At 39.9% G+C, this 26,461-nt stretch overlaps 1 protein-coding gene across 1 annotated transcript in view; it reads left to right on the forward strand.

Moving 5' to 3' along the window:
* Positions 1 to 305: 305 nt before the first annotated feature.
* ttc39c (tetratricopeptide repeat domain 39C) overlaps positions 306 to 26,461 on the forward strand; it is a 49,347-nt gene continuing 23,191 nt past the window's right edge. The window contains exons 1-2 of the mRNA XM_088641978.1: positions 306 to 1,047; positions 16,394 to 16,442. Coding sequence (XP_088498104.1) covers positions 908 to 1,047; positions 16,394 to 16,442 — 189 coding nt within the window. The 5' untranslated portion in view covers positions 306 to 907. The remainder of the gene's footprint in view (positions 1,048 to 16,393; positions 16,443 to 26,461) is intronic.

Consider the following 26,461-nt stretch of genomic DNA (forward strand, 5'->3'; position numbering starts at 1 on the left):
GTATATACAGTCTTTTTTTTAAATATGAGAACCTCACTCGGTGTTCTGCGAGATTACGTCGAAGTCCTATATTTCAAGCAGAGTAACCCTGATAGATCGTAACAGAGGTGCAAACGAGTTGAAGCCGCCGTGTCTACACAGCTAGCGGGCACAGAGACTGTAGCTGCTCCGGCTCTTGTTCGCAATGGCTGGCAGAATGACACCGCCGCGCCCCCCTCCGCCGTGCTCGCCCCCGCCTCGGAGCGTGCGCGGCGCGTCTGCGCGTTCCAGTGTTAAGCAGCCGCACCTGACTCCGGGTCGCCGGCGCTATTGGCTGATCCGCACGTCTGCGCCAGGATCGCAGCACCTGTGCGCGCCGAGCGGGGCTGTGCTACACGGGGCTGACGGGGTGTTGCATTAGCTGCGGTCTCCCCTCTGGCCTCTGGAGTTAGTCCTGCTCATTCAGTGAGAAAAAACGGGGGGAGGGAGCCTTTTTTCTTTCCTTCTCTTCCGTCGTGCTTTATAGGTGAATGTACGGCCGCGGGAATATCCGGGGAGTCATGCAGTATTGCACCAGGCAGAATCCAGGTCCTGCCCACCGCAGGGATGTTTAAAAAAATAACGAAGTGCGAATCTAAGCAGTGTTAAGAGAAGAGGATGGGTACGGTTCGCGCAGGGGGCTTGCTCCGGGACCGGTAGTGCGCCGGGGGAAGATCGGTGCGCCCGCAGTGCTTTGCCGTAGTGGGTGATGTTGGAGCCGCCTGCTGACTAATTCTGTGCAGAAAGGGACCGGCGACTCCACCTCTTCCTCTCTCTGTGCTTTCGATTTATAGACAAGAGGTGGTGAGATCCCGGATCCCGGGCACGTCTCTCATTCCTTACACCACCACACACACACACCCCTCCCCAGTGGGATTTTCTCCTCGACATGGCCGGGCCGGAGCAAGCCCAGCAGCAGGTGGACGAAGGAGCGGAGCACCTGGATGACGCGGAGCTGGCCCTGCAAGGCATCAACATGCTGCTGAACAACGGCTTCAGAGAGAGCGACGACCTCTTTAGAAAGCACAGGTAGGCACCGCCGCTCGCCTCGCACCGTGGCCCTGCTGTCATTCTCGCCTGCCGTGAATTGGACTAAATGTGAGCGAGCTTTGCGTGAATCCCCATGGTGTTTCCACAAAAGCCCGCATCGCAGAGCGGTGAAGCAGGCATTTAACGCTTTAACACACGCCTGCGTGCTCGTCAGTCTGCGTGAGAGTTGCAGTACGTTCTGAGCTGCAAGCCTGCACTGTTGTCGGTGTTTGTCAACAGTGAAGACTAAGTAAAGCTTCTATATGGATGTATAGTACAGTATATCACATATCCTGTACTATAATCTTCCCACTGGTGTCGGGCATTCTGCACGTAATGCTATGACGTACAATTAGATTGGCTGCATATACAGTTATTTTAATCATCTGCCATATGTCATGACTGAAGATGGTCAGTTGTTCATTATTACTTCTACTAGTATTTACTGATCAAGCATAAAGATTACAGGTGCACCAATAGCCTTTGTCCTGTTGTTGCTGAAGTTTTGTTTGTCACCTCTGTAGCCATAGTGAATGAGAGCCTGACACATTTTAAAACAGCCACCTTTGAAGAAACATTATCATTTAACCTTGTGGTTTCAGAGTTGAACTTGTGTTGATATCCTTGTTCTTCTAATTTTGGATGTGTGTTTTGGGAATAGATTCCATAACAGACAAGCAAAGCTTTCATGGTGAGTTGGCATTTTAGCTTTATTCAGATGGGTTTTTTTGTGGTAATGTGATTTTTGCATTATTATGTGTAGTCAGCCCTTAATACAAAAATCCAAAATGCATTACTAGCAAAAAAAACGGCCTCTCAGGAGCACAAACGAATTTAACCTGAACACCAAGCCCAGCCTGAAGATTATGAATCCAGAGGTGTTCAGGTGAGATTGTCAGACCTTGTTCCCTCATGACTGACTCATGACTGGGTTGGTCCAAGTTTTGCCAACTTAATATCCACCTTAAATGTTGCAGGCAGCTGAGACACAAGAGAGCTCAAGGAAAGTTCTGTAGTCTTGAATTGTTTCCTGGCATCCTGAGTTTCTGTGCTTTCTTGTTTATGTCACCAGGAGCAGCATCAAATACAAGATACATTAAAAAGCACTATATTCTTAGGATACTTTCAGGTGCAATTGATGTCTCAATTCCCGAGTGCAGCAGGAGTGCTTAGCAGTTGCAGCAACAGGACCTTGAATCACACTGTGTATTGTTGTGTATTGTTGTTGACACACCAGCCAGCCCCCAGTGGTTGAAGGACAATAGGAGTGTGTCTTTGTAATAATAGATGTTATTGATGCATCAGAGCAGTGGTATCACAAGAAACAATGATCTGCAAAGATACTGTAAATTAAGAACCTGTAAAATATGTTGCACTAATAATGTAGAATGGTCAGTTATACTTTAATTGTCAGTTATACCTTTTAACCTTTACTAAATACCTCATCAGTTTTAAAATGCATCACAGATTTTAAACAATGAAACCTTACTACATTTTGTCCTCAGCTTTAAATGTTTTACAAGGAGCCGAACATTGATTTGTTTTATTTATTCCTGCCAGAATAACGCCAGGCCTGTTTTTCTTAAGAGAGCTTTAACAGTTGAAGGTTGATAAATCGTTGTGGTTCATGTTTTTCGGTCTTTTGTTGAATCTGCTGGCTTGGTCATCTGAATCTGAGCAGTAAGAACAAACTGGGCAGTATTGTCAAACTGTGTCAGGAAGTCACTGGTGCTGATCTTTTCGGCCCTGCCCGCCGGGTCTGGCATAAAGCATACTCTGTCCCAGAGGACCCTTCACAGCCTTTGTTTAATGAATTCCTCTTGCTCTCCTCAAGGCGCATATACAGTACTGATTTGACACTTTAAAAGCAAACGGGTTTAAGTTCTCATTTATACCTGTGGCTATAACCTGCTTAATAAACTCTTTTTGGGGGCATGCATATGTGTATTGTTTGTTTTCTTTATATTGTCTGCTGCTATAAAACAAATTGCCCTTTGGGGATAATAAAGACTCTCTCTCTCATTTTCCCAATTCTGAACAGGCCTGTGATATCGTCTGTCACTCTTGCCATAAAAAGTCATATTTCTCACTGAACGCGTTATACATTATTTAATTAAAATAAGAATGTGTTCAACTTCCCTTCCAGTTTTCCCATAGTAAATACATTTCCCCTGTTGTTTTCTGTCCTGAGTTGCTGAATTAGGATACTACTGTACTGAGATCGTGTTAAAATGAAATGTAATTTCCTGTTGGGCATGCTGTACAAGTAATCTTTAAGGAGATAATAGTTCAGGTGGGTAGCTGCGTCAGCAAGCGTAGGCTGCAAAGGAACAAGTAATAGGTTTATTCCATGCTGGAAAAAAAAGAAGAAAGAAAACACAACGTTTCTGCCGTGGAGCCTTCTTCAGGTGTGAGAAAGACAAGGCAGACAGCAAAGTTAATGTAGCGGGAGAACAAAGGCTGGGAGAGAGGAGGAGCGAGAGGCGGGAGCAGGGGATAGAAAGAGAGGCCAATCAAGAGGTGTGAAGTTAGAATAGGTGTAAAGAGGTGTGAAATGAAACCTCCTATGAATGGAGAAAATTTAGAAGAAAAGTAGTCTGTCGTTAAGAGAAGGGGGAAGGTGTGATCCTAGCTTTCTGATATATGAGTTCGGAAAACCGTCTTTGAGAACACAGACGGAGAGATTAGAGTGCTCATGGCCGTCGGAGATGAAATGGGAAACAATGGGCTTGGAGAGATCTTTAATCTTCACAGCCCTAACATGTTCTCTGAAGTGGTCTCCCAGTATCCTTCTTGTTTCTACAATGTAGATGGCTGGGCATTTACTACAAGAGATACAGTAAATAAGGTTGCTGCAGGCACAAGATGCCATTTGGGTGATCCAGAATTGTCCCGAGGGGCCATGAATGAGTGTGGTGGTGGATGTGTACTTGCAGGTGATGCAGTGAGCTCTGTTGCAAGGGAAAGTGCCTGGTGTGGATGGTTGTTGAGGGCGGTTAAGAGAGCTGTGAACAAGAAGGTTGCACAGATTAGGTGATTGGCAATATGAGATGATGGGGCGGTCAGAAAAGAGGGCCCCAATGGAGGGATCATCCTGTAGGAAGGAAAAGTTGTCGTTAATAGTCCTAGGGATAGGAAGTGTGTTGGGGTGGTAGGGAAGCACAAAGGAATGCGGTTGTTATGGCGGGGGTTCCTGATTGAGTTGATGCTCCGAGGGGTGTTTTTAGCTCGGGCAAGGGCCCTGTCAGTAACACTGCTGGGGTATCCTCTGTTGATGAAAAAGGAGTACATTTTGAGGGCTTGGTTTTGGAAGTCGATGTCGTCGCTGCATAATCGTCGTAGCCGAAGGAACTGTGAAAAAGGGAGAGAGTTTTTAGTGTGTTTGAGGTGAAATGAGCTATACAGGAGATAGCTGTGTGAATCTGTGGGTTTCTGACTGAAGTGGAGAGTTGAGGGTGGTTGATGGAGAAGTTGATGTCTAGAAACAGAAGAGTAGGGGAAGATATGTTAACCGTATATTTAAGGGATGGGTGGAAGTTGGTGAAATGATGCAGAAAGCACTCAAGCTGGTCGTTGGAGCATGTGGCGGCACCGACGCAGTCATCAATGTATCACTTGAGTGCTTTCTGAAGTGTGTTAGGAAATATAGGGCTGTGTCGCACTGGTGAGAGAATTAACCAGACTGATTTTCTGGGGTTATGATGGAGGTGAACTCCTATTTTCTTAAAGAGGTACTTGACTCATGAAAGACCTTGTTGGCTGAACAGACCACAGCCCAGTAGCTGAGACCTGGGCATTTGGCTGATATGTGGCATGTGTCTTCGTAAGTAACATTCAGCCTGTGGACAATTGTTAATGAATGGCACATAATACACAAGCTAATTTTATTTTTAAAAAATGTGTTAATTCAGTGCTCTCATCTGGAGAAATGCTAAAAGTGTTATTATGCAAGATGCAAACATCCAGCAGTTTGGTCACAAGCGCCGCAAACTTCCTTTAGAGTTGTAGGTGTGGTAAGAACTGTTGGAACGTTTGCCAAGGATGTGTCAAGCATTTCTTTTGAGCAAGCACTAATAATTAGATAAATGGAAATCTAACAGAAGAATGCATTCAGGTTTCAACAGAAAATCAACAGATCATGGGATTTGTGCCATTTTCCTTACGCAGACCAGAGCTCTAAGTGTTATGTGGTTTATTTGTTGAACTCAATAGCTTTTATCTTATGCTTTAGACAAAATTAGTTATGTCAACTGTGCTTTATGAGTTTTATTATATTAAAGTAATTATTCTATGCTCTGCACTGTATTGAATAAAATGGAACAAGGAAAGGTTTATTCCAAGCTGAAAAGAAAAGAGACACAACGTTTCGGCTGTGGAGCCTTCTTCAGGTATGTCCACCTGAAAACTTTCAGATTTCAAGAAGATTCAAGTTAATCTATTTGTATGTTCAGACTCATGACTAACAAATTGCCAATAACCTTATACAGGTTGAGAATCCCTTATCCGAAATTCCTAGGACCGAAAGTGTTGCGGGTTTTGGATTTTTTCGGATTTCGGAATATTTTTATATTTGCATCTATAAAATGGGACAGCTTGGGGATGTGACCCAAGTCTAAACACAATATCCATTTACTTTTAATAATATGCATATACCCCGAATGTAGTTTTATATAAATTTTTAATAAGTTTTTAAACATAATACCATCAGAAGGTAAGATATCAGTCTCCACCTACGATATCATGTTTTGATTAAAAGGTTACAGTACACGTACGCCATTTATATTTTATTTTTTACTATACAGGTATTAAGTTTTATGTAAGGTATAAAAACAAAGCATTGAATATGATTACAGGTAAATAAAATGAAAACTGAAAAAAGTCAGCATTTTATTTTGAAAGTAATGTACAAGTTATGACGCTAGTCAAGTTACACTCATACATGGAGGTGAAATTCAGATCTCACGTAAGAATAACGTTTTGTACTTACTATATAAAAAAACAAAACAAAACATGATGATCATTGCTTACAAACTTGAAGATAAATGCAGCCCCAGACATTACAACTACATCAGGTCCGAGAAACGTGAGGGAGAGGGTACGTCATCGATGACATCACTGTGAGCTGGAAAGTTCGGTTAGTTATCAGTATCCACCTACGAAGACATGTTTTGATTAAAAGGTTACAGTACATAAAGATTTTTGTATAAAAACAAAACATGGAATTTGATTTCAGGTAAATGTAATGAAAACTGAAAACGTCAGCATTATATTTGTAATGCAACAATTACGCTAGTCATGTTACACTCATACATAGCGTTTTATGTGGAGGTGAAAGGGACGCACAACAGCTGTACGTGGTGGAACCATCCCGCACTTTGTGGAATTTTCCATTTGTGTCATGTCAGCATTAAAAAAAAAAACGTTAGGATTTCGGAGGTTTTCGGATTTTGGAATTTCAGATAAAGGATTTTCAACCCGTAATACTTCTTAATTGCCTTGTGTTCAACTGGCTCTGTGTGACAGTTTTAGAAAATTGTTATTTTAAATAGTATAAAAAATTCCCTGTGATGGACTGGTGTCAGATCTTTCCGCCCTGTTTTGCTCCCGTTGCTTGCTGGGATAAGCTCTGGGCTCCCCTGTAGCCCTGTACTGGAAGAAGTGGTTAGAAAATGGATGGGCAGATATAAATGCTCTTGCTTGGTTGTCATCCTAGAAAGGAAGAGTGACTCTTGCATCTTCTTCTGAATGTCAGTGATAGCTATTAAAACGTATGCTGGTTATCCATATGTTATATTATATATTATAATATAATATCCATGTATTTAACTATGAATATGATGTGTGTCTGTTAGAAATAACAGGGTTGTGCTCTTTTTTATTTCTCTCTTTGTGAATTACTGGAATGTGACTTTAAATGTTGGTTCTGATTCTCTTTCTCTAATGACAGTATTCATTCCTTTTCTTGCCAAATTGTGTAAAAGAAAAAGACAAACACTGAAGCAGAGATTACCGGTCACACCTTTATAAATACTGCAAGATCTATTAAGTGTCTAAAAATATTTGCTCGAGCTTGTACTGGTAAAAGACGTCCCTGTGAAGTCTGTACCATGTGTCGATACAAAAACAAAATGTTTAAGGCTGGGATTGTCCATTCAGCTCCGAAAATGTAAATATTTTAAGGTATAACATATCATTAAATTATATTTAAATGCTGAATGATGTCCCATTCTTATAAATGCACACGATGGATTCTGATGTCAAGCTCTGCTTCAGCGGTAATGAAAAGAGACAGGTAAGGCTGACCTGGATGCACAAGGCTCAGACTGTCTTTGGTGATGTGGATGATGTGACAGGCTGATTATGCCATTCCTCGCCATTGTCAGAGGGCATACAGCACAAACTTCCAACTTCAGGCAAAAACTTTGAAGCAGAATTCATTGCCGTTGCTCAAAGACATTTTTATTTTAATCTCCCAATCACTATAAAATCAAATAATGCGCACAATAAATTCTCTCACAGAAAAGTATTTTTTATTCTTTTTCATCCCATACATGCACAGCATAGGAATGTGTATTTGTCTCACAACAGAACACAGTGCCGGTCTCTGCTGGATGCTGTTTCCCAGTCTGCACGTCAAAACACACATCCGGTTTCAGTACAAATAAAAGTTATTAGTTTGTGTGCATGAAGACGTGGTGAAAACACTATTCAAATTCCTTTCGCAAACGTGTGGGGAAGATAGATCGGTTATCGAGGGATTGCTGCACATTGCCTACTGATGCAAATTTCAGGATGTGAAATGTTTAACTCGCATGCAGCAGAGGCAGAGTAGAACAGACTCTTCTGTTTCTCTATGATGCAGCAAGTGGCAGTTTCTTAAAAGTAATTCCATCCTCCTTAAAAATGTGTGAATGCCTGGTACTACCCGCAGTCTCTACTGTTGGTTTTGTAGCCTCCAACAACACAATCTTCACTTATTCCACAATAAAAAACACATCTGCTTTAATACTTATTCAGCTTTCAGCAGAGTATGGTTCCGTCAGCTTTAATAACATCTCTTTACTTCCTGGCTTGACATTCACTATCAAAGATATGCCTAACCATATCAGAGTGAAGATCACTGTTATCACAACTAGGGTGTTTTGCAAACCATGAGGCTGAATTTAACCATTTTGTACCCTGTTGGACTTATCTTCAGCAGGTCTTTCGTCTCTATACAGCCATGATCACTTCACAGCACCATAATTGCTGTGAATGTTAAGAATTATTGAAGTTTACTATTACAAGTGACAGAACTTGTTTATCCTTCTTTAAAGGCAGTTTGTGTAATCTCTGAGGAATTGAAATTAGTCACGTCAACAGAATCCATTTTGCTGAAACGGTTACTTTCACTTAAAAAAATTCCAGTCCTATGTATGAAAGTGCATTATGTAATCATCAAAGAAAAATAGTACGTTTTCAATCATACCATTAAAGTACAGAAATTTAGGAATGTTGATGTTAAAAAAACATTATCTTGATTTTACAAGGTGACTGCATATTCTAATCACTATCATGCCTTTCTAATCTAGCGGATAATGTGACCTATAATCTCTTTAGGGAAATATTTAATTTGAAAGATTGTATGAGTATTTTGAGCTCTTACAAAGATACTGCTGATACTAAGGAGCATTGCTTGTTTATGATCATTGGAAACTCGGAACGTTGTTGAAACGCGAATTGGACAGATACGTACCGATTGTACTGTTCTCTTTGTATTTGTATCTAAAGCGATTTACAGTAGATCTGTACCCGTTTACAGTTCAGGTCTTTTTCTCACTTCTTTCAGGCGATGCGAGGAATAATATATTACAACCAGCTGAAGTAATGCTTGGTTTTACTGTTCCTAAATGGGTTTGAACCCGATGGCCATGTACTGTGACCTCCTCTGAAATGGATGCCCTTACGTTGTTTGTCTTTATGCGGACCGTCCCTTGGTACACTTTGTAGATTTTAGAAATTAACTGTAGGTTAGAAATTAGTAAACGCCAAATAAACCAACAGAGCAAAATGGTGAATACGGTAGAAATAATCAGTATTGGTGTGGGAATCGCTGGTCAGCTCTCTCTCGCTGTGGGGGCTGCGGCAGCTCAGTGCTGACAGGCTGAGTCGCTCTTTTCCTCAGCTCCGGAACCACAAAACGCTTCTAATGAAGAGGTACAGTACAGGTCACACGACTGGGGTTATGGTATTGTGGCACCAGCAAAATACAAAATTCTTCACAGCAAGAAGCTGTGTGCGCCCTGTTCGGTTGAATCTGTTTTCCCCTGCTGTTGCCAGGCACATTTTATTTGGAAGAACCAGCTTATTCTTTCAGTTTGACCCGTGTTTCTTTAATAATAATAATAAATAATAAACTTTATTTTATATAGCGCCTTTAAAGGTGGCTTCTCAAAGCGCTTTACAGGATGACAATAACAATAAATAAGAAGACTACAACAATAAATAAGAAGATTTCATAAGATAGGACACAATTATAATTACAACAATACAACAATAACAATAGAGGAGACCATGGAAGGTGGTATTAAGAAGAGCAGAGGGGTGAAGAATGGAACCAGTTAAGTAAAGGCTTTTCTGAAGAAGAAGGTTTTGAGTCTGGATTTGAAGGAGTTTAGAGAAGGTGACTCTCTATTATGCTTGGGCAAAGAGTTCCAGAGCTTGGGGGCATAGCAGGAGAAGGCCCTGTCACCCATACAATGTAGACGGGCTTGGGGGACAGTAAGGAGGGCAGAATTTGAAGAGCGGAGGTTGCGAGGTGGGGAGTAGGGCGATAAAAGTTCAGACAGGTATTGAGGTGCCAAGCCATGTAAAGCCTTAGCTTTAGGCTTTCAGTCTGTCACAGGGGACATGTACTGCGGTGCTGTAGAACTTTTGTTTTGTTTTGTGGGCGCATTACCTTCAGTTTTGTTAGCTTGCTATGAAATGACATCCCTATTGGACCTTTGACCAAAAAACTGTAATATTTAGATTTTTTTTCTGAACAGCAGTTGGGGCAGAAATCTTGAAACATTGAGCAGATAAACACGAAATAGTTCACTTAAAAACAATTTTTCTTTTTCGAATGAGAGTAGAAATGTACTGCACAGTATACTGTCCATTTCAAATGTTAACGCAGACCTCATCATGTCCTTATTAGTAAAATTGAAGTATCCCTGTGTCAGCGTATTGGAGTCTGTGAAATTTCTAAATATTAACAAATAAAAATGTTAAAAATGTCTGGAGAATGCAGTTTCTAATAAAAAAAGATGTCTCTAATGATGTAATTTAAGGATGGGATGTAGTCCTATTTCTTTGACTTTGAGGATGTTTTTAGTAAGCATTTTTTTTGTATTTTTTAAGTTTACTGTAAAAAGTATTTTAATAATTCTTGTGGTATTTTCCAGTTAAAAAACAGACAAAAGTCTGTTTTAAAAGCCTACTTTGGCGTAGTTCTGTACTTTAACATCCTGATTACTTGAAGTACCCCATGGTGCACCATTGTTTACAGTATATATGTTATTTACAGTATGAAAAAGAATAATGCTATAAATTACACTTGTCATGCTGTAAACATAAAATAACGATCAGAGATGAATGCTGTCTTAATACATAATTTCTGTAGTAAACACTTTTCACCCAAATCCGGGTTGTGCAGTCTTGTCTGTAGGTTGTCTTTATTACAGAGCTCTTAATGAGTAAGTGGCTTAATTGTACTGTACCAAATTAACTGACTTTTCAGGTGCTGCTTTTTAAATAGACAGTGTTGTTGGTCAAAGTTGGTTGTGTCAAACTGATCAAACCTGAAGACGGTAAATCAGCTGACTGTGGCTGTTGAGTTTTGCTTTTTGTCATTTGCTGAAAGTGGAATATCTGCCCCAGAATGAGGTTTAAAGGCTTTCCTCTACGGTATACCAGTAACAGAATGGTCAACTGCCAAACTGGACAGTAGAGGTTAGTGCTGACTGAGTGATACAGTACACTGGGTTCACGTCAGATGTAACACTTTGCATATGGAGCAAAAAAGTTCCTGTTTTGTCCTGTCTGACATGTTCTCCATATCACTTAAATATTTTTTCAGGTTTCATGCAGGATGTGAGATAGGTTTTCCACTCTGCCTTGCAGGCTGGCCGTATGAAACGAATGGGGTATGGTTGACTCCTGCCCATTTTCTCCCATCTCAGCCGTTGAACTCTGTAGCTCTTTCCAAGCTGCTGTTGGCCTCATGGTAGCATCTCTATGAAGTTTTCTCCTGGCTTCTCAGTTTGAAGGGACAGCCTGATCTAGGCAGTGTCAGAGGGCCTTCCACCTCTGTGTGACTGTCTTCACCAGGCTCCAAAAACACATTAGGGATCTTCAAAATAGTTTTGTACCCCTCTCCTGGTCTGTGACTTTCTGTAGCTATGTCTCTTTGAGTTTTTTTGATAGCTGCTTGGTTTTCATTGTTGAATCCTTGCTTGAGATTCACTACCTGACTGAAGGACCTTACCCAGACAAATGTATTTCTTCTGTAATAATGTGATCCTCTATCTATTATAGCACACAGAGGCCTCTAAACTAAGGTTAAAGTGATTTCGTACACCTGAATTAATTTGTTTGCCTCTGCAAAGGGTTTGAATACTTAGGCAGCAGTGATTTTTCCTTTTTTACTTTCATCCATCCATGCTTTGTTTATTTCATACTTCATCCAATTCAGGGTCTCTGGGGAACCAAGCAACACGCACAAGGCAGGGTACACCCTGGACAGGACGCCAGTCCATCGCATGGAAAACAGACACAAACACACACACTCAGTCCAGGACCGGTTTATCAGAAGCCAATTAACCTACAGTACCTGCATGTTTCTGGACTGTGGGAGGAAACAGAAGCACCCAATGGAAACCGACACAAACATAAAAACTCCACACAGACAGCACCCCAGGTCCAGAGTTGAAACCAGGGTTCCAGTCCTGTGAGTCAGCAATGCTAACCACATGCAACCTGCTATATATTTGTCTATATATTTGGAGTAGGTTGTGTGTATAACATGCATAACTTCTGAGATCAGGCTTCAAGGTGGCAACACTATCTCTTAAAGTGTTGCTAGTGTTACTGGTAAAAAATCATTCTACTTCAGATAAAGCTATGAAATACTACTTGCTGATTAAAACCAATAAAAATTATAAAACCAGTGAAAGGGACAGTTTGTTTTTCTGCATGTGGTTAACTCCTCTCGAAACTACTCTCATGGAGTGTGTCTTCTGTTCTCTGCTATTTATATAATTGAACGGCAATTATGTTTTCCACTTTTATTTTGAAGCATGTTTCTGAAATGAATGCGTGCTGCTTGATATTTTCCACATATTAACAAATTGAAAAGATAGAACTCTGAATTAACTTTGTTTCTTCAAAAGAACAAGTCAAGCTCTGGACCCTGTATTTTGTTTTTTTGCATGCCTTTGCTTTGATCTTTGCTGTGCAACCGAGGTGTCTTTGACTCGTGAAGTTACTTTATCACCATCTCTAGGAACCATCCTTTACCCAGGTCTGTAGTGCTGGGTGTTGCAGCCCAAATGTTAAATCTCAGTATGCTTACCACATAATAGGAATTACAAATTTGGAACTAGATACAGTACACGAAAAATGGAAAATATTTAGAAAAAATTAAATATAAAGTAAATTGAACACCAAACTATATGAAGGGATAAACAGGCAAGATGCTATCAGAAAAAAATGTTAATCTTTATAGTGAACTAAAAATATGAATGCAAATTTATCCATTTGCATGGCTGATGTGTGCTGTTCTCAGGGACTCTGATTGATTAATTGACCTGCCAGTGAGAGAAGACATGCCTTGATCACTCAGGCTGATCAATTACCCAGTTAGATCTCCATTGCATATAACCATTAGCAGCTGAAGAGTCTCTTAGATCAGAGGCTTTATCCTGGCTGATCACTGAGTCTGGATTGCCAGCAGCTCTGCCGTCATGATACGATTCTTGAGAGTTATTTGGAGACTACAAACCACAGTGCACTCACTACAGTTATTGTACTGAAGACTGCAAGCCTTTGAAAACTGTTCTTAAAAAATATTCTGCTATAATAAGACCACTCTTTGAATATCCAATGTTTACTATCGGAATTAAATACAATAGATGTGATTTTTAGTAAAGTGTAATCTTATCAAAACATAAATTGTTGTGCTTTAGGAAAGTGTTTACAGTTGGTGCACTTGGCTTTTTCTGTTTATGGTTGTTCATGCTTATGATCTAATCATTTGTTACCTCTGGCAAGGACAGCAATGTGGCTAAACAGGTTTGGCACCTTTATCAAATTTCAATTAAAAAAAAAATAAATGCCAATGTGCTGTGAAGCCACGTCAGTGCCACCATCACAAACGCCTCAGATTCTGTGGTCTGGCCGCTTAATCCAACCTGAAATGCAAATTTCATTAAATATACTAAAAGGCTGCTAATTCCCTTTTGCCATTTTAAATGTCACTGCATAACTGATTCCCTTGAAGGCTGGGCCACATACTGTGCTGTGGCTAAATTTCTGTTCAGGAGAAATTGCTGCTCTAAATGTAATCAAGCAGAATTGCACTTGTGTGTTACTTACTGTCATGGACATCATAAACTTTTACTAGAATTGGGAGTTTTTGCTTGTTGTAATTTTAAGCACAACTTAACAAACGGTTTTATGTGTTAAAAGGTGCACCCTTCACCAGGGCCAGCTCTTTCAGAGGTTATTCTATATAAATATCCCGTCAAGAATGTGTACAGAAAGTTTTGTGCCTTGTACAGGCTATTATTGAGCGTTTTCCCATTGAATGTCTCTTTGACACTTTTCCCATGGAAATGGGCTATTGTGCAGAGTGAGAAAAGCTGCTTACAGGGAGCAGCTTAATGGGGCCTCATGTTCTGAAAGAATACAACAGTTATGCACGTGTGAAACCTTCTAAGATTATTCAGAAGATTTATGCCAAACCTATACAGCTACAGTACTATACTACCATATATTTTATATCAAATTTACAATTCAAAGAAATACTTTGCATTACCTACTGTATTATATAGTAAGTGGCGTGGTGGCACAGGGGTCAGCAGTGCTGGGGACCTGGGTTTTATTCCGGACCTTGGGTGCTGTCTGTGTGGAGTTTGTATGTTCTCCCTGTGTTCATGTGGGTTTCCTCTGGGTACTTCAGTTTCCTCCCACAGTTCAAAGACATGCTGGTAGGTTAATTGGCTTCGGGACAATTGGTATGAGTGTGTGTGCCTGTGTGTTCCCTGTGTCCAGGGTGTACCTTGCCTTGTGCCAGATATAAGAGCTCACCTGCAACTCTGTTGGTAAATGGATGAAGATATATTATATATGGACATATAATGCTCTTCTTTATTTATATATTGCTACATTCTACTTGCACCGTTCCAAATGACTGTGGGTTTATTTCCTATCCGTAGGCACTGCTGTCATTTCCATGAGAAAATTACTTTGCACTTGAACTTGTAGTTCACTCAGCTGTATAAATACTGTAAATACTATATAATGGTGTACAGTACTGTTTTCAGGAGGTAACCATCTGATTAAAACAAGGGAACCCTCTGACCACCCATCTGGGTGCCAGTGTGACTCGTATTTTGCCAGGACAGTTTGAGACAGGGCGGTATTTTAACATTATTTATAACGAAAGGGAAAAATGTTAAGACTGGTGTTTCACCCTAAACGTGGTGGATTCGTTTTATGATTCATTTTGCAGAAACGGTGATGGACTCTGGCCTGATGGGTTTCTGGGGCTGGCTTTATGATCGCATTTCGTTATCGCTGGGGTTTTGGGGTCATGGTTCATTCTCGTTTGCCGCACCATTTATATGGAAATTATTCATAAGGCCATGTTTATCTGTATTTTGCCCTCAATAGAGCACATAAAATAACTCCTCTCAAATTCTATTGATGAAATATGTTATTTGTTCCGTTGGATCAAAGTTCTGCTTTTGAAAATTGTCCTTTTCTTCTGTAGTGCTTTTCTGACCTCTGAGGCGTTTTTTTTTCAAAGCTAGGTTCACACCTTTACAATAGAGCATGTATTTCTTTTATTGGAGTGTCTAGTATGGACACTAGCTAACCATGCCTGCTAGAAACTACTAGGTAAGGCTAAGACACCGAAGTCTAGAGACAAGTGCTGTGTGTAGTTTTGTATACTGTTCGTTGCCTGTGGGATACATCGTTCAGCGCAGCACTGAATTTCACGCTGATGCACACAATTTGAAACACAAATCCTGCCACAGACGTCCGACCCTGTTCTGTCCTTGCATTCTGAGCTCTAAATCCTGGAGGCAGCTCGATTTTCTGCAGAAACTCTTGGCGCCGGTTACGTGAGCTGAGCAGTGCGTCCAGATTATGGAGCCCCTGCAGGCATCTGCCCTTAGCTGGCACACCTTAGCCCTCTGGTGCGCCTGCTAAAACCTTTCTGTCATGGTCTTTTTGCTGTTATCTCTCTAAAAAAAAAAAAGGATGGGTAAAACTGCAGAGTATTTTATATTCCGCCGTTTGTGTAAGATGGCCTAGCTCACGTTCCCAGAGAGGCTCAACCGGCTCAACCCCAGGTTAATGTTGAATAAGGGACTTAAGGCCAGGTTCCTTGTCATATCTGCTTACTGTACTCGTGGTTTCTATCACTGCAGTGAGTTCTACAGTCTGCTGATGCAGGCTGACTGCATGCTAGCTGGGCTCTTCCCATGCAGCCGGACTGCAGAACACTTGGCATTATTGAACGCAGGACAGAGAGTCAATGAGTATATATATAAAAAAAAAATCATTTCTCTACCTTAGCTTTTTAACCAGTAATAAACACTATGTTAGTGATTTTTTAATTTCTTTTTCAAAGTTGAATATCACTTTAGAATGCTGCTGCACATACAGTAAGTGAGATTTCTGCTTCCCGTCAGCCTAGTTTAAAGAGAAAAATCTGTGATTCCTGACGCAAAAAGCTTTTTTTATTAGGTGCAGGCTGGGAACAAGTGTTTTCTCCACCTGGAAGATGAAGGAATTAATGGTTTGATAGTGTTTAGTTTCCTCCTAACCGGTTTGTCTTTGTAATGTTGCTCAATGAGCACTATGGCAGTGAGGGGCTGGTTGTGAAGGAGGCAGGGTCTTTGCAGAGCTCACACAGACATGCTGATAGAAGTGGGAGAACATGAATCAAGTGTTGTTACAACATTCGGTCATCTGGTATCCAGCCACTGGTCTTGAGGCTTTCGATGGATGAAGAACAAATACAGTATCCTGTAAAGAGCTCCTGTCTACCTCATCATGATTTTAAAACTCTCTCCCCTCTTTTTTTTCCTTATAGGAACCACAGCCCATTAATGAGTTTTGGAGCAAGTTTTGTCAGTTTTTTGGTAAGTGGCTAAAATACCTTTTAATTTTATGGTTGCAGGAAATGCTTGATACCATCCTGTACTGTACATTGTTTGGATTAACTTCCAGTAGTTTAAAATATGGAACACATATGCACATAGATCTTAATCTTTTTTTGACAGACATCTTATATCCAGTGTTAATATTCTTTTATAAAAATGATTAAAATAATTTCCTGACAGGAAATTCTGCCTTGACTGATTGTGGAATTATTTATTATTTGTGCCACGTGATTCAGGAACTCTGCAACACTGCATAATACAGAAGTCTGTTCAGGTGTAGTTAATGCCCTTTGTCACAAATAAATGTTTTAACTATTTTTGTTTACATTACATAATTTAACTTATGATCTTAGTATTACATAATGTATCCTGGAATTGAAATGTAGATGTTACTGCACGGTTTCCTGTAACCTTTTTGTAAATTTAGTCTACTCCAGGTAATTTATTATTATTGTTGTTTTTGTTATTGTTATTATTGTTGTTGTTATGCTTTCTTGCATGTCTAGTTCTGTTTAATCTTTCTGATGCATACATTATAATCGATCAACAACAGACCTTAGTAATTCTAAAATAATATTATTATTATTGGTAAAACATTCACACTGGTAGATGAGCTTCTTTCTCAGTTTTAGCTAATATTCTTTATATGGAGGGTGGGTTCTCTTGTTCTTCTATGCTTAATTTGCTTAAATACTTTTCCAAACTGTCATGTTGCTTCAATGATTCAGATAACAAGTAGCAGAAAATGTTTTCTTTTTCAGCAGTTCTGGTCTCCAGTATTTCATTGGTTTGATTCACAGGGTGAAAAGCCAGATAAATAGCAACCTTGTTACAGCTTACAGCTGGCTTCAAAATGTTCTTCTCAAAAAATAAAAAAAGCAAACATTCATCCAGCTTTTCACTGTTGTTCCACAACAGTCATCCACAGGTGCTCCTTGAGTCAGAGCTGTTGCTCTCCGGCAGTGCCGTAGGACAGCATAGTGTGGTACAGCAAGAGAAGATACGAGACGCTACCAGTGTCTCTAGTATTTCGTACCATGGAAATCTGTGGCTAAAGCAGTGAGGGTATCATTGTGTCTGCTCCGTGCAGTGTGGTCCAGACCTTTTTTCCATTTTGTTTGTAAAGTTATTGTTGTGGTGGAGTCCCACCACATTGAAATGGGCAGTCTTTACATCCAGATAAAGTAAAGCAGCTGGCACAAAAAAACAACCAGAAGATCCAGTGCCAGCAGAACTTGGCCTCGTGCGTCAGAGGTTAAGGCTGATATTTCTGCGACGGGTGCCCAGAGGTTGTACGGGTAGGACATTCCACAGTTTTCATGGATTGTAGTTTGTCTGAGCTGTTCTGATGCCCTTTCTGCAAGTCTCTCAAGAGCAGGAGTGCAATGCTGAAACAGATCTACAGGGATCGTATCAGATTTTACCAAATTAAATAAAATATAAAAAGGATAAAAAAGTCTGTTGATAGAATATTTTTTTTTAATGCTACTTCACCATCTTTATTTTGTGGTGTCAGATTCAGAAGTGGTCTTTATATTGTGTTTTGTTAAGAACATGCTACAGTTTTTTCCTGCAGCAGTGAATAGTAGTCGTTACTGTAACTGGACTTCTAAAAAACATTTCAAACCCTCTGGGACACCTTGACAGATGTGATGCTAGTTGTGGAAGTGTGGGCTTGGAGCCCAGAAGAGCTTTTAAAGCATAAAATAGATTTTTTTATTCTCAACGTAAATCTGTACTTTGTTTTCCAGTACTATGACTAATCATTAAATCATTAATGGCTAAATGGACCAAATGGCCTCTTCTCTTGTACTATATGTGTTCTTAAAAATACAGATTGTAAACGTTTTCTACTTCTAGAACAAGTAAAGGTTTATTCCAACTGAAAAGAGAAGAAAGGAAATGCAACGTTTTGACTGTGGAGCCTTCTTTGGGTGTCAGAAGGCCAAAGAAAGCTCCACAACCAAAATGTTGTTTCCTTTCTTCTCTTTTCAAATGGAATAAACCTTTACTTGCTCCTTTGCAGCCTACGCATGCTGACACAGCCACCTACTTAACCATTTTCTACTTACGCCTGATATCTACACACACCGTTTAGAAAAAAACTTTGAAAAAGACATCAAATGGATTTTGACAAAATGGAAATGTCAAAAATACATGAGTTCTGTCTTTGTTTTTTTCCTCACCAATTAGAGCAGTGGTGTCTGATGTCAAATCAACAAACGAGCCAAAGCTTTCATTTACTGAAGTGCCTTTTATAATCAACATCAAGCCAGGATGACACATTTTAGCAGGTCATTTACATATTCCAGTTTGTGCTCCTCACTTGTCCCATGTCAGGGTGGAGAGACTGAGTGTGCCTGCTAATTTCAATAGCCTGCTTTTTATGGTCCTCCTTATGTCTCTCCTGATGGAGTTTTCATTGATTTTCTTTTCATAACTGAGCAGATTTGGTCAGTTTAACAACATCAGCTCATTTGTTAAGCATAAAACAGAAAGGTCAGGAACTCTGATAACTTCATCATATGTTATCATTGCCTTTTTAAACTGCGCTTTTTCTATATGCATGGTTAGCCACCCTGTAGCACAATATCTGCCACCTCAGTTTGAAAGATAGTCCAGATTTCCCATCCGTCTTCCAGCCTTGCTCCAGCATTCTCATGGCAACCAAGGTCATCCTAGGTCACAGACAAGTGACCCCTCAAACAAGGATTCTTCCTGCCTTGTTCACAGCTGCACCTCCTAACAATTCTAAAGTGTTCAAGGCCCCTGACTTCCTTGCCGCAGGTTCTTTTAATCTCTCAGAATCGCCAGTGCTTCCTCAGACCAGACAAGACAAAGATCATATGCAATATCCCATTTTTTTTACAGTGGTCTTCCCTAACACACAAGGACTTACCTGTACACAGGCTTCCTATGAGCACTGACGCACTAGACAGATCACATCCCACGGCTTGCTCCTAGAGCAGTCCAGGAGGGCATCCTGAACATGTGTTGCCCCCTCTACCAGGTTTCTCCTGGTCCGGTTTCGAGGAGAAGGGGGAGAGACCCGATGCAGTGGTCTTCCTTCACTGTGCCCAGTCCCTGGCGTCCTGGCTGACTGCTGCAGTCTGTCCTCCAACCTCGCTTTCTCCATCCAGGGGGTCTCCTCATGCTGCTGTCGTGACTGGGGCTCTTCATGCCTTCTTGACAAGCTCTCTCGACTCTCTCCCCCTGGGAAGCCACCTGTCCAGGTCTCTTTCAGGACGTGGCATCCCTAGCATGGCCAGGTGTGCTGAGGCATTGTTCCATCTCCTCCTGCTCCTAGCCCCCCCCTCTCAGTCACAGGTCCACTCAAATCTGTTTGCAGCCCCACACATTAGCCCTGAATGACCTGAATGATGGGGTAACTGCCTGGGGCTTGTGTGAAGTGGGCATCTTGATCAGGGCTGTGAACTGCAACAACACTTGAGGCATCACTGGCCCATCAGCGCCACCAATATCCATATGGTCCTCGACACCTGGCTCCCAACACCCACCCTTTCCCCCTGGTGAGGCTGCCGAGTTAGACATGAGGAGGATTTCGGATTTCCCGTCCGTCTTGTGGCCTTTCTCCGGCATCCTCAAGACTCCCAGACTCCTCTTGCACCCCCGAGTCACGTCTCACTGAGTTGCACTTTTCTTTACGAATAAGGTTCCCAAGAAACGTGTCATTCACAGCGTGGCCATCTGTCATATTTATATCTGTAGAGAACCACCTTATTGGACAGGCTGTATTATACACCGATATCTTTATAGTCTGTTCTTACCTGTTCTTCCACCCATCCATTTTCTAACCGCTTTATCCAATACAAGGTCACAACCCTTTTTTCTGTAAATAAATTCCGTGCAGAGATAGGTAATGACTCAGACCTTTTTTTCTGTGTACTCATATGCCATTGCTACTGTGCACTTTACTGGAAAAAATCATTCGTGTTTTTTCTCAAGGCGTATACTTCAATGTCATGTCTTTTCACGCAGGCAAAACATATCAAGGAGGTTTTTAAAATACTTTAGAATCTTAATTGCCCTAAGACATTATTTCAGTTTGCAATATGCATTTTTATGGAGATCAAAACAATAATAAAAATAATTACACAGATTTAATTGCAAAGAGCACATTTACAAACAGCATAACAAAGAGCATTTTACGAATTTGTTTTTTCTTTTTTCTGTTTTATCAAAGGCCTTATCAAAGATGACAAGAAAATCAGATTTAAGCTTATTACCAAGAAGAGTATAGTGGTTAAATTTCATTACAAAATTCAGATGGATTTCTCACGCACAATCTAGTGTATTATGGTCTTTAATTTTTTAATAGGTCTATGTAACAATGTGTTTCATTTGATTTTTCTGAAGCAAGTATATGCATCATGGCATATACTTATGTCTTTAAAAAGAGAGAAAAACTAATACTTGTTTCCCATTATATATTTTTTTCTGATAAATCTGACATACGGTGGTCAGATTTTCAGTCAATAACAAATATTCATAAGCATCAAAGAACCACTATTAATAATATATATCGAGTATATTGTGACGGTACATTCCCTCACATGATAATGTTTTGGGGCAAGGGTAGCTGAAAACACACATTGCTTTTCAGCTTTCACTACTGTCTTTTTCTCATTTGCAGCATTTTTTAAAGGCCTGTGTCAGTACTACTCCACTGTACAATACATCAGCAACTGGACACACTACAGCTTTTTTTAGCTCAGAGGTGCTTGCAGAGAAAAGTAGGTTTTTGAGATGACAGCCTGCTGGAGTGCAGTCCTTTACATGTAACGTTTGAGGGGCTCCAGGAGGAATTTGTCATTCTCATTTCTGTACCTTAGATGCTGTCAATTTTAATGTAGACATGCATGTATGTAACATGTACAGTATCTCTGTACATTTTAAAAAGCACTTCATTATATGTTTGCTTTTTCTGTATGTTGTTTAAATATTGTAAAATATCTCCATTAACCTGTATTGTCATCTATAGTGTTGCAGTTTCCTCCACGCTGCATATCTCCGGCTCACACTGACGTCTATTCTGCCTTTTTCCCCCAAAAATGTTTCTTCACGTTTACATATCCAGTCTAGAAACATTTAAGTCCTAAAGCAGCCTGCTTGTTTAGGGTGCCCATTTTTCCAATAAGGACTTGCGTCACTAATGGCCCTCAGTAGTGACAACCTTATTAATCTGTTCCTGAGCACCATGGACTCCAGAACATTGGAGGGAATAAATGATAGCCCTGTACAGCAATTCATTACTGTACAATACAGAGTTAATATAACAACAATTTTGATTTCTAAAGCAGTAGACTGCTTTTAAAATATTCTGAAACTCATCTTTGGGGATTAGATCTGAAAACTGTTGAGAAATAATTCTTTTCATAAACTGGAACTGTACCCTGCAAAAGGTAAAATGAATTAATTGAACAGTGAGAACAAAATTTCTTAGTAGATGACAAATGCTGAAAAATGAATTTGAGAAAATGTTACTCCTCAGCTGGTTTATTTATAAATCGAAAGCAAATTATTAAAAATAATACATTTTCACTGTGGGGTAGTTCCTTTTTTCACTCTCATGATGTTCCTGTATTTTTTTTTTAATTGTGTGGATTGTTTGTTGTTTCTGTCAGATGTCGTTATTAGTTGTAAGTTACAGGTTTTAATATGAATGGAATGTCAAATGGTTCAAAGCATGGAAAAAGTGTTTGATATCACTTTTTTTTAAAACATTTGCGAATGAACACCGCTTGCCTCTGTGTTCCGTACCAGAAGGATGCTGATTAAACTGAGCATTTAACTGAATTTGCTGTGAATGGATGGCTGTTGCTTACTCACAAGGGTGCTGCCATTTAGGGAAGCACGTATATGATGGATGTTGTCTGCTGGTGAAAGCAATTGAGGTATCAAGGAGAAAATCGAGCACTTTGTTCTAATAAGTACAGTGGGGAATGAATATTAATATTTAGTCATGATGATTGTAGCATCGGTATTGATTTGTGTTTCCTTAAGGGTATGCTTAGAATATGCTTGCCAATTTGATCTTTGCTTTGCCTCAAAGAAATTGGATTTGTTACTCATTTACAAATTAATATGCTACAATTCAAATACATATTGTGTTCTTTGAATTAAAGATCCAATACCTTGCGATATTTATGAAAGCCTTATTGGAATTCATGTGTGCTAAAGTGCAAAGAAAAAAAAACATCACCAAAATAATCACGGAAATGAACATTTCAAGCTGTAATATGCTTCTTTAATTGAAACTGGTTTTGAGTTTATATTAGTTCAAGTAGGTAGCTGCGTCAGCATGCGTAGGCTGCAAAGGAACAAGTAAAGGTTTATTCCATGCTGAAAAGAGTAGAAAGGAAACAAGACATTTCTACTGCTAAGGCCTCACAGCCAAAACATTGTGTTTCTTTTCTTCTCTTCTCAGCATTGAGTTTATATTTACCAATTCAATGCTTTTTGAGACATAATGGTTTATGACATAAATGAATAGTTACAAAACAGTGTATGTGAAGTAATAAGGCAACCCCTAGTTTATGTAGCCCAATTAAGCGTGAAATTAGAATCGGGTGGTTAATTGGGAAACAAGTAAGCAAGGACTGAGTTTGGGCAGCCTGTCATATATAATGTTCAGACACTCTCATCATACAGTATCTTGGAAACGTCATGTCACAATCAAAAGAGACTTCAAAGGACCTCAGTAAAAGATTAGCTGATGGTCATCAGTATAGAGAGGGATGCAAAACCATTTCCAAACATTTGTGGTTCCATCCATCCTGTGTCAGATGAATGTGAAAGACGAACCTGTGGAAAGAGGAAAAAGACTGGAAACTGTTCAAACGAAGTAAGTATCGCGGTTTGGGGCTGCGTTGCGGCCTGAGGATCCAGGCTGTTTACCACAAATTTGGCATTGTTTCAACAGAGAAAAATGCCAGGCCATCAGTCAGTCAGCTGATGCCGAGTTGAAAGTAGACCATGCAGCAAGACAATGATACTAAACATGCACGCAGATCTACAACAGAATGGCTAGCGAGAAAGAGATCTTGCATTTTGGATCGGCCAAAGCCTGGACCTAAACTGCATTGATATGTTATAGATGGCAAAATTTCATCAACTGGAAGAAATTCTATAAGGAAGAAAGGACCAAAATTCCTAAAAGCCAATGCGAGAGATTAATAAACAGTTACAGTAAATCTCTAGTAGAAGTCATTGGTGCTCAAGAAGGTGCCACCAGTTTCTGAAAATTAAAGGATCGCATTCTTATCTATAAGAGGATATTTACAGGTCGATCAGTTGTTGTTGTTACACATTCAACTAGATTATCTTAATCTCTTTTTAAAACATTTGTGAAGATGTTAATACATTTTAGTTCTAAACTATATAAGAATACAACCTGAGATTCACAATCTGGGGGGTCGACAACGTTTTCTCAGCACTGTTTTCAAATTATAAGGAGCGGACAAATCTAGATTTATTTCACTTCAATAAGGGTTTCACTTGCTAAGGTTCTGTCACACAGTCTATTTTGTGTTCACCTGCTCATCGCAAATGAATGGAATAGTTTTAATTCAGATTTTTTCTTTCATATGTTATTGGTAATATAAAAACCCTGACCAAAACTGCCACACTGGGGGAGAGCACTAAAATAATAAACCTATCCCAGACCTATAATAACACACCTTATCTTTAAGTTATGATGATCTGTGTTATTTTTGTGGCTGTCATTTTTTTAAATCAATAAAAATCCAAAGCTGTTCAGAGGCAGCAGTGAATTTTTAAAAACTGTGAACTATGACAATTATTTATAAAAAACAGAAATTACGTTTTTCATTGCACTATTCATAGGAGAATTAGTAAGAGTCTCTCCGTATGGGTGTCCCATCAAGGAGGTATTATTATTTTCTAGTGACACATGAAGAAGGCTCCATGGCCGAAACGTTGTGTTCTCTTTCTTCTTTTTTTTCTGCATGGAATAAACCTATTACTTGTTCCTTTGCATTATTATTTTCAACCCACTGAAGCTAAGCAGGTGTGAGCCTGGTCAGTACCTGGCTGGGGAGACCTCCTGGGAAAAACTAAGGTTGCTGCTGGAAGAGGTGTTAGTGGGGCCAGCAGGGAGCGCTCACCCTGCAGTCCATGTGGGTTCTAATGCCCCAGTGTAGTGATGGGGACACTATACTGTAAACAGGCGCCGTCCTTCGGAAGTCCTGAGTCTCTGTGGTTATTAAAAATCCCAGGGCGTTTCTCGAAAAGAGTAGGGATGTAACCCCGGCGTCCTGGCCAAATTTCCCATTGGTCCTTACCAATCATGGCCTCCTAATAATCCCCCTCTATGAATTGGCTTCATTACTCTGCTCTCCTCCCCTCTGATAGCTGATGTGTGGTGAGCGTTCTGGCGCACTATGGCTGCCGTCGCATCCATTGGTGAACCTAACAGGAGCTGTACATCTCAGGAATCTTAAAGTGTCAGAAATCTGAATTTGAAGAATTTGGGAAACCAGCCCCACTGATACAAGGCCCTGTATCTGTACCTTATTAGACTTATGACAGTCATAGTGATCTTAATGGTGTCGAGGAATGCAGCACAAGTACAGCAAAACCTAAGAAAGACTGGATATTTCAACATTAAATTGGCTCATATTTAATGATAAAATGGGAATACAAAAGGAAATGCATTTATCAAGAATGGATGGGCCGAGTTTTGTCATATGATTGAAAGGTTTTGAAAGAATGAATGTGTCTGAAGACCTACAGAACGTATGTGTAATGATACGGTCTGATGAGAAAAAGACAATGCTCATCCATGCCCCATATTCACAGAGATTCTGATTGATTGGACACTGAAGACACCATAAACACCTTCATTAGCAGGAGCACAACCTGGAGGCACATATAGTTCGTTAACCAGTTCTTACTATTACTATTCCCTTCATTAACATAAGAAATGCTTCAATTTTTCTCTTAAAGTGTGAGAGTGGAGCAGAAAAAAGCTTGATGAAAACAGTCATATCATTTTCAAAGACTGGCACTCATGCTCAGGAGAAGGGTCGTGAGAAGGGTCGTGAGAAGAGGTTTTGTGAGAGAGAAACCTACTTCAAAAAGACGCTTCTGGTAGGAGACCAAAATCAGTCCAGGTTGAGCACTAAAAAGACCAGACTCTCCTCCTGGCTTTAAGTAAGGAATTTATTACCTTGCATTTGGGGAAATACTGATTTTTCTCATGGAATCCATAAGCTAGGGAAGGTTTCCTGTTGAGTGATGCACTGTTTTGAATAGGGAAACACAGTAGGTCAATATTTGTTTAGTATCCAATACAGATCCTTTTATTTTGTAAGACCCAGGATCCCTCTTTTTCCTAATGTTTATATATCAGTTATAGGACAAACTCTGTGTCTGTAGAAGGCAGGAACAGGGACTGTTTAACCTGGTTATTATTTTATTACAAAGACATGCTTCTAATTTCTAAGCCTGAGTTATGTTCAGTATTCTCTGGCTGCAGTGGCTGTAATTGTTAATTTTATAATTTGCTTGCATTGTAAGTTTATTTTGATAATGGTGTATAATTCTTGTTTTGTAATTTTAACACACCAAATGTGCAAGATTATTCTTAACCAAGTCTTTGCACAGCTGTAGCTTGTGACCACTTTAGCTATTTGACTGCACTTTTGACAGACCTTTTCTCCATCTTATGCGTTAACATTGCAGGTGAACCATCGTAAGGTATCTCTCTTCCAGAATATTTTTTTTAGCAAGGAGACACAAGATCCATCTCAATAATAATGTAATTTTGTCTAAGACAGGTAAAAAAATTCAATCCTGATTCACATTGTTTTGCATGCTGAAGACAGGCCATATTTGTGAATATTAGGATTTAAGCCATGTGAAAATTACCTTCCGTCACTTTGTATGCACTGCATAAAATATATTTAGTGAATGAGCCCTTGGATTAGGATTTTAACATGCGCTGTGGGAACTAC

Source organism: Lepisosteus platostomus, chromosome 8, assembly GCF_059453375.1.
Source record: "Lepisosteus platostomus isolate fLepPlt1 chromosome 8, fLepPlt1.hap1, whole genome shotgun sequence".
NCBI classification, from domain to species: Eukaryota; Metazoa; Chordata; class Actinopteri; order Semionotiformes; family Lepisosteidae; genus Lepisosteus; species Lepisosteus platostomus.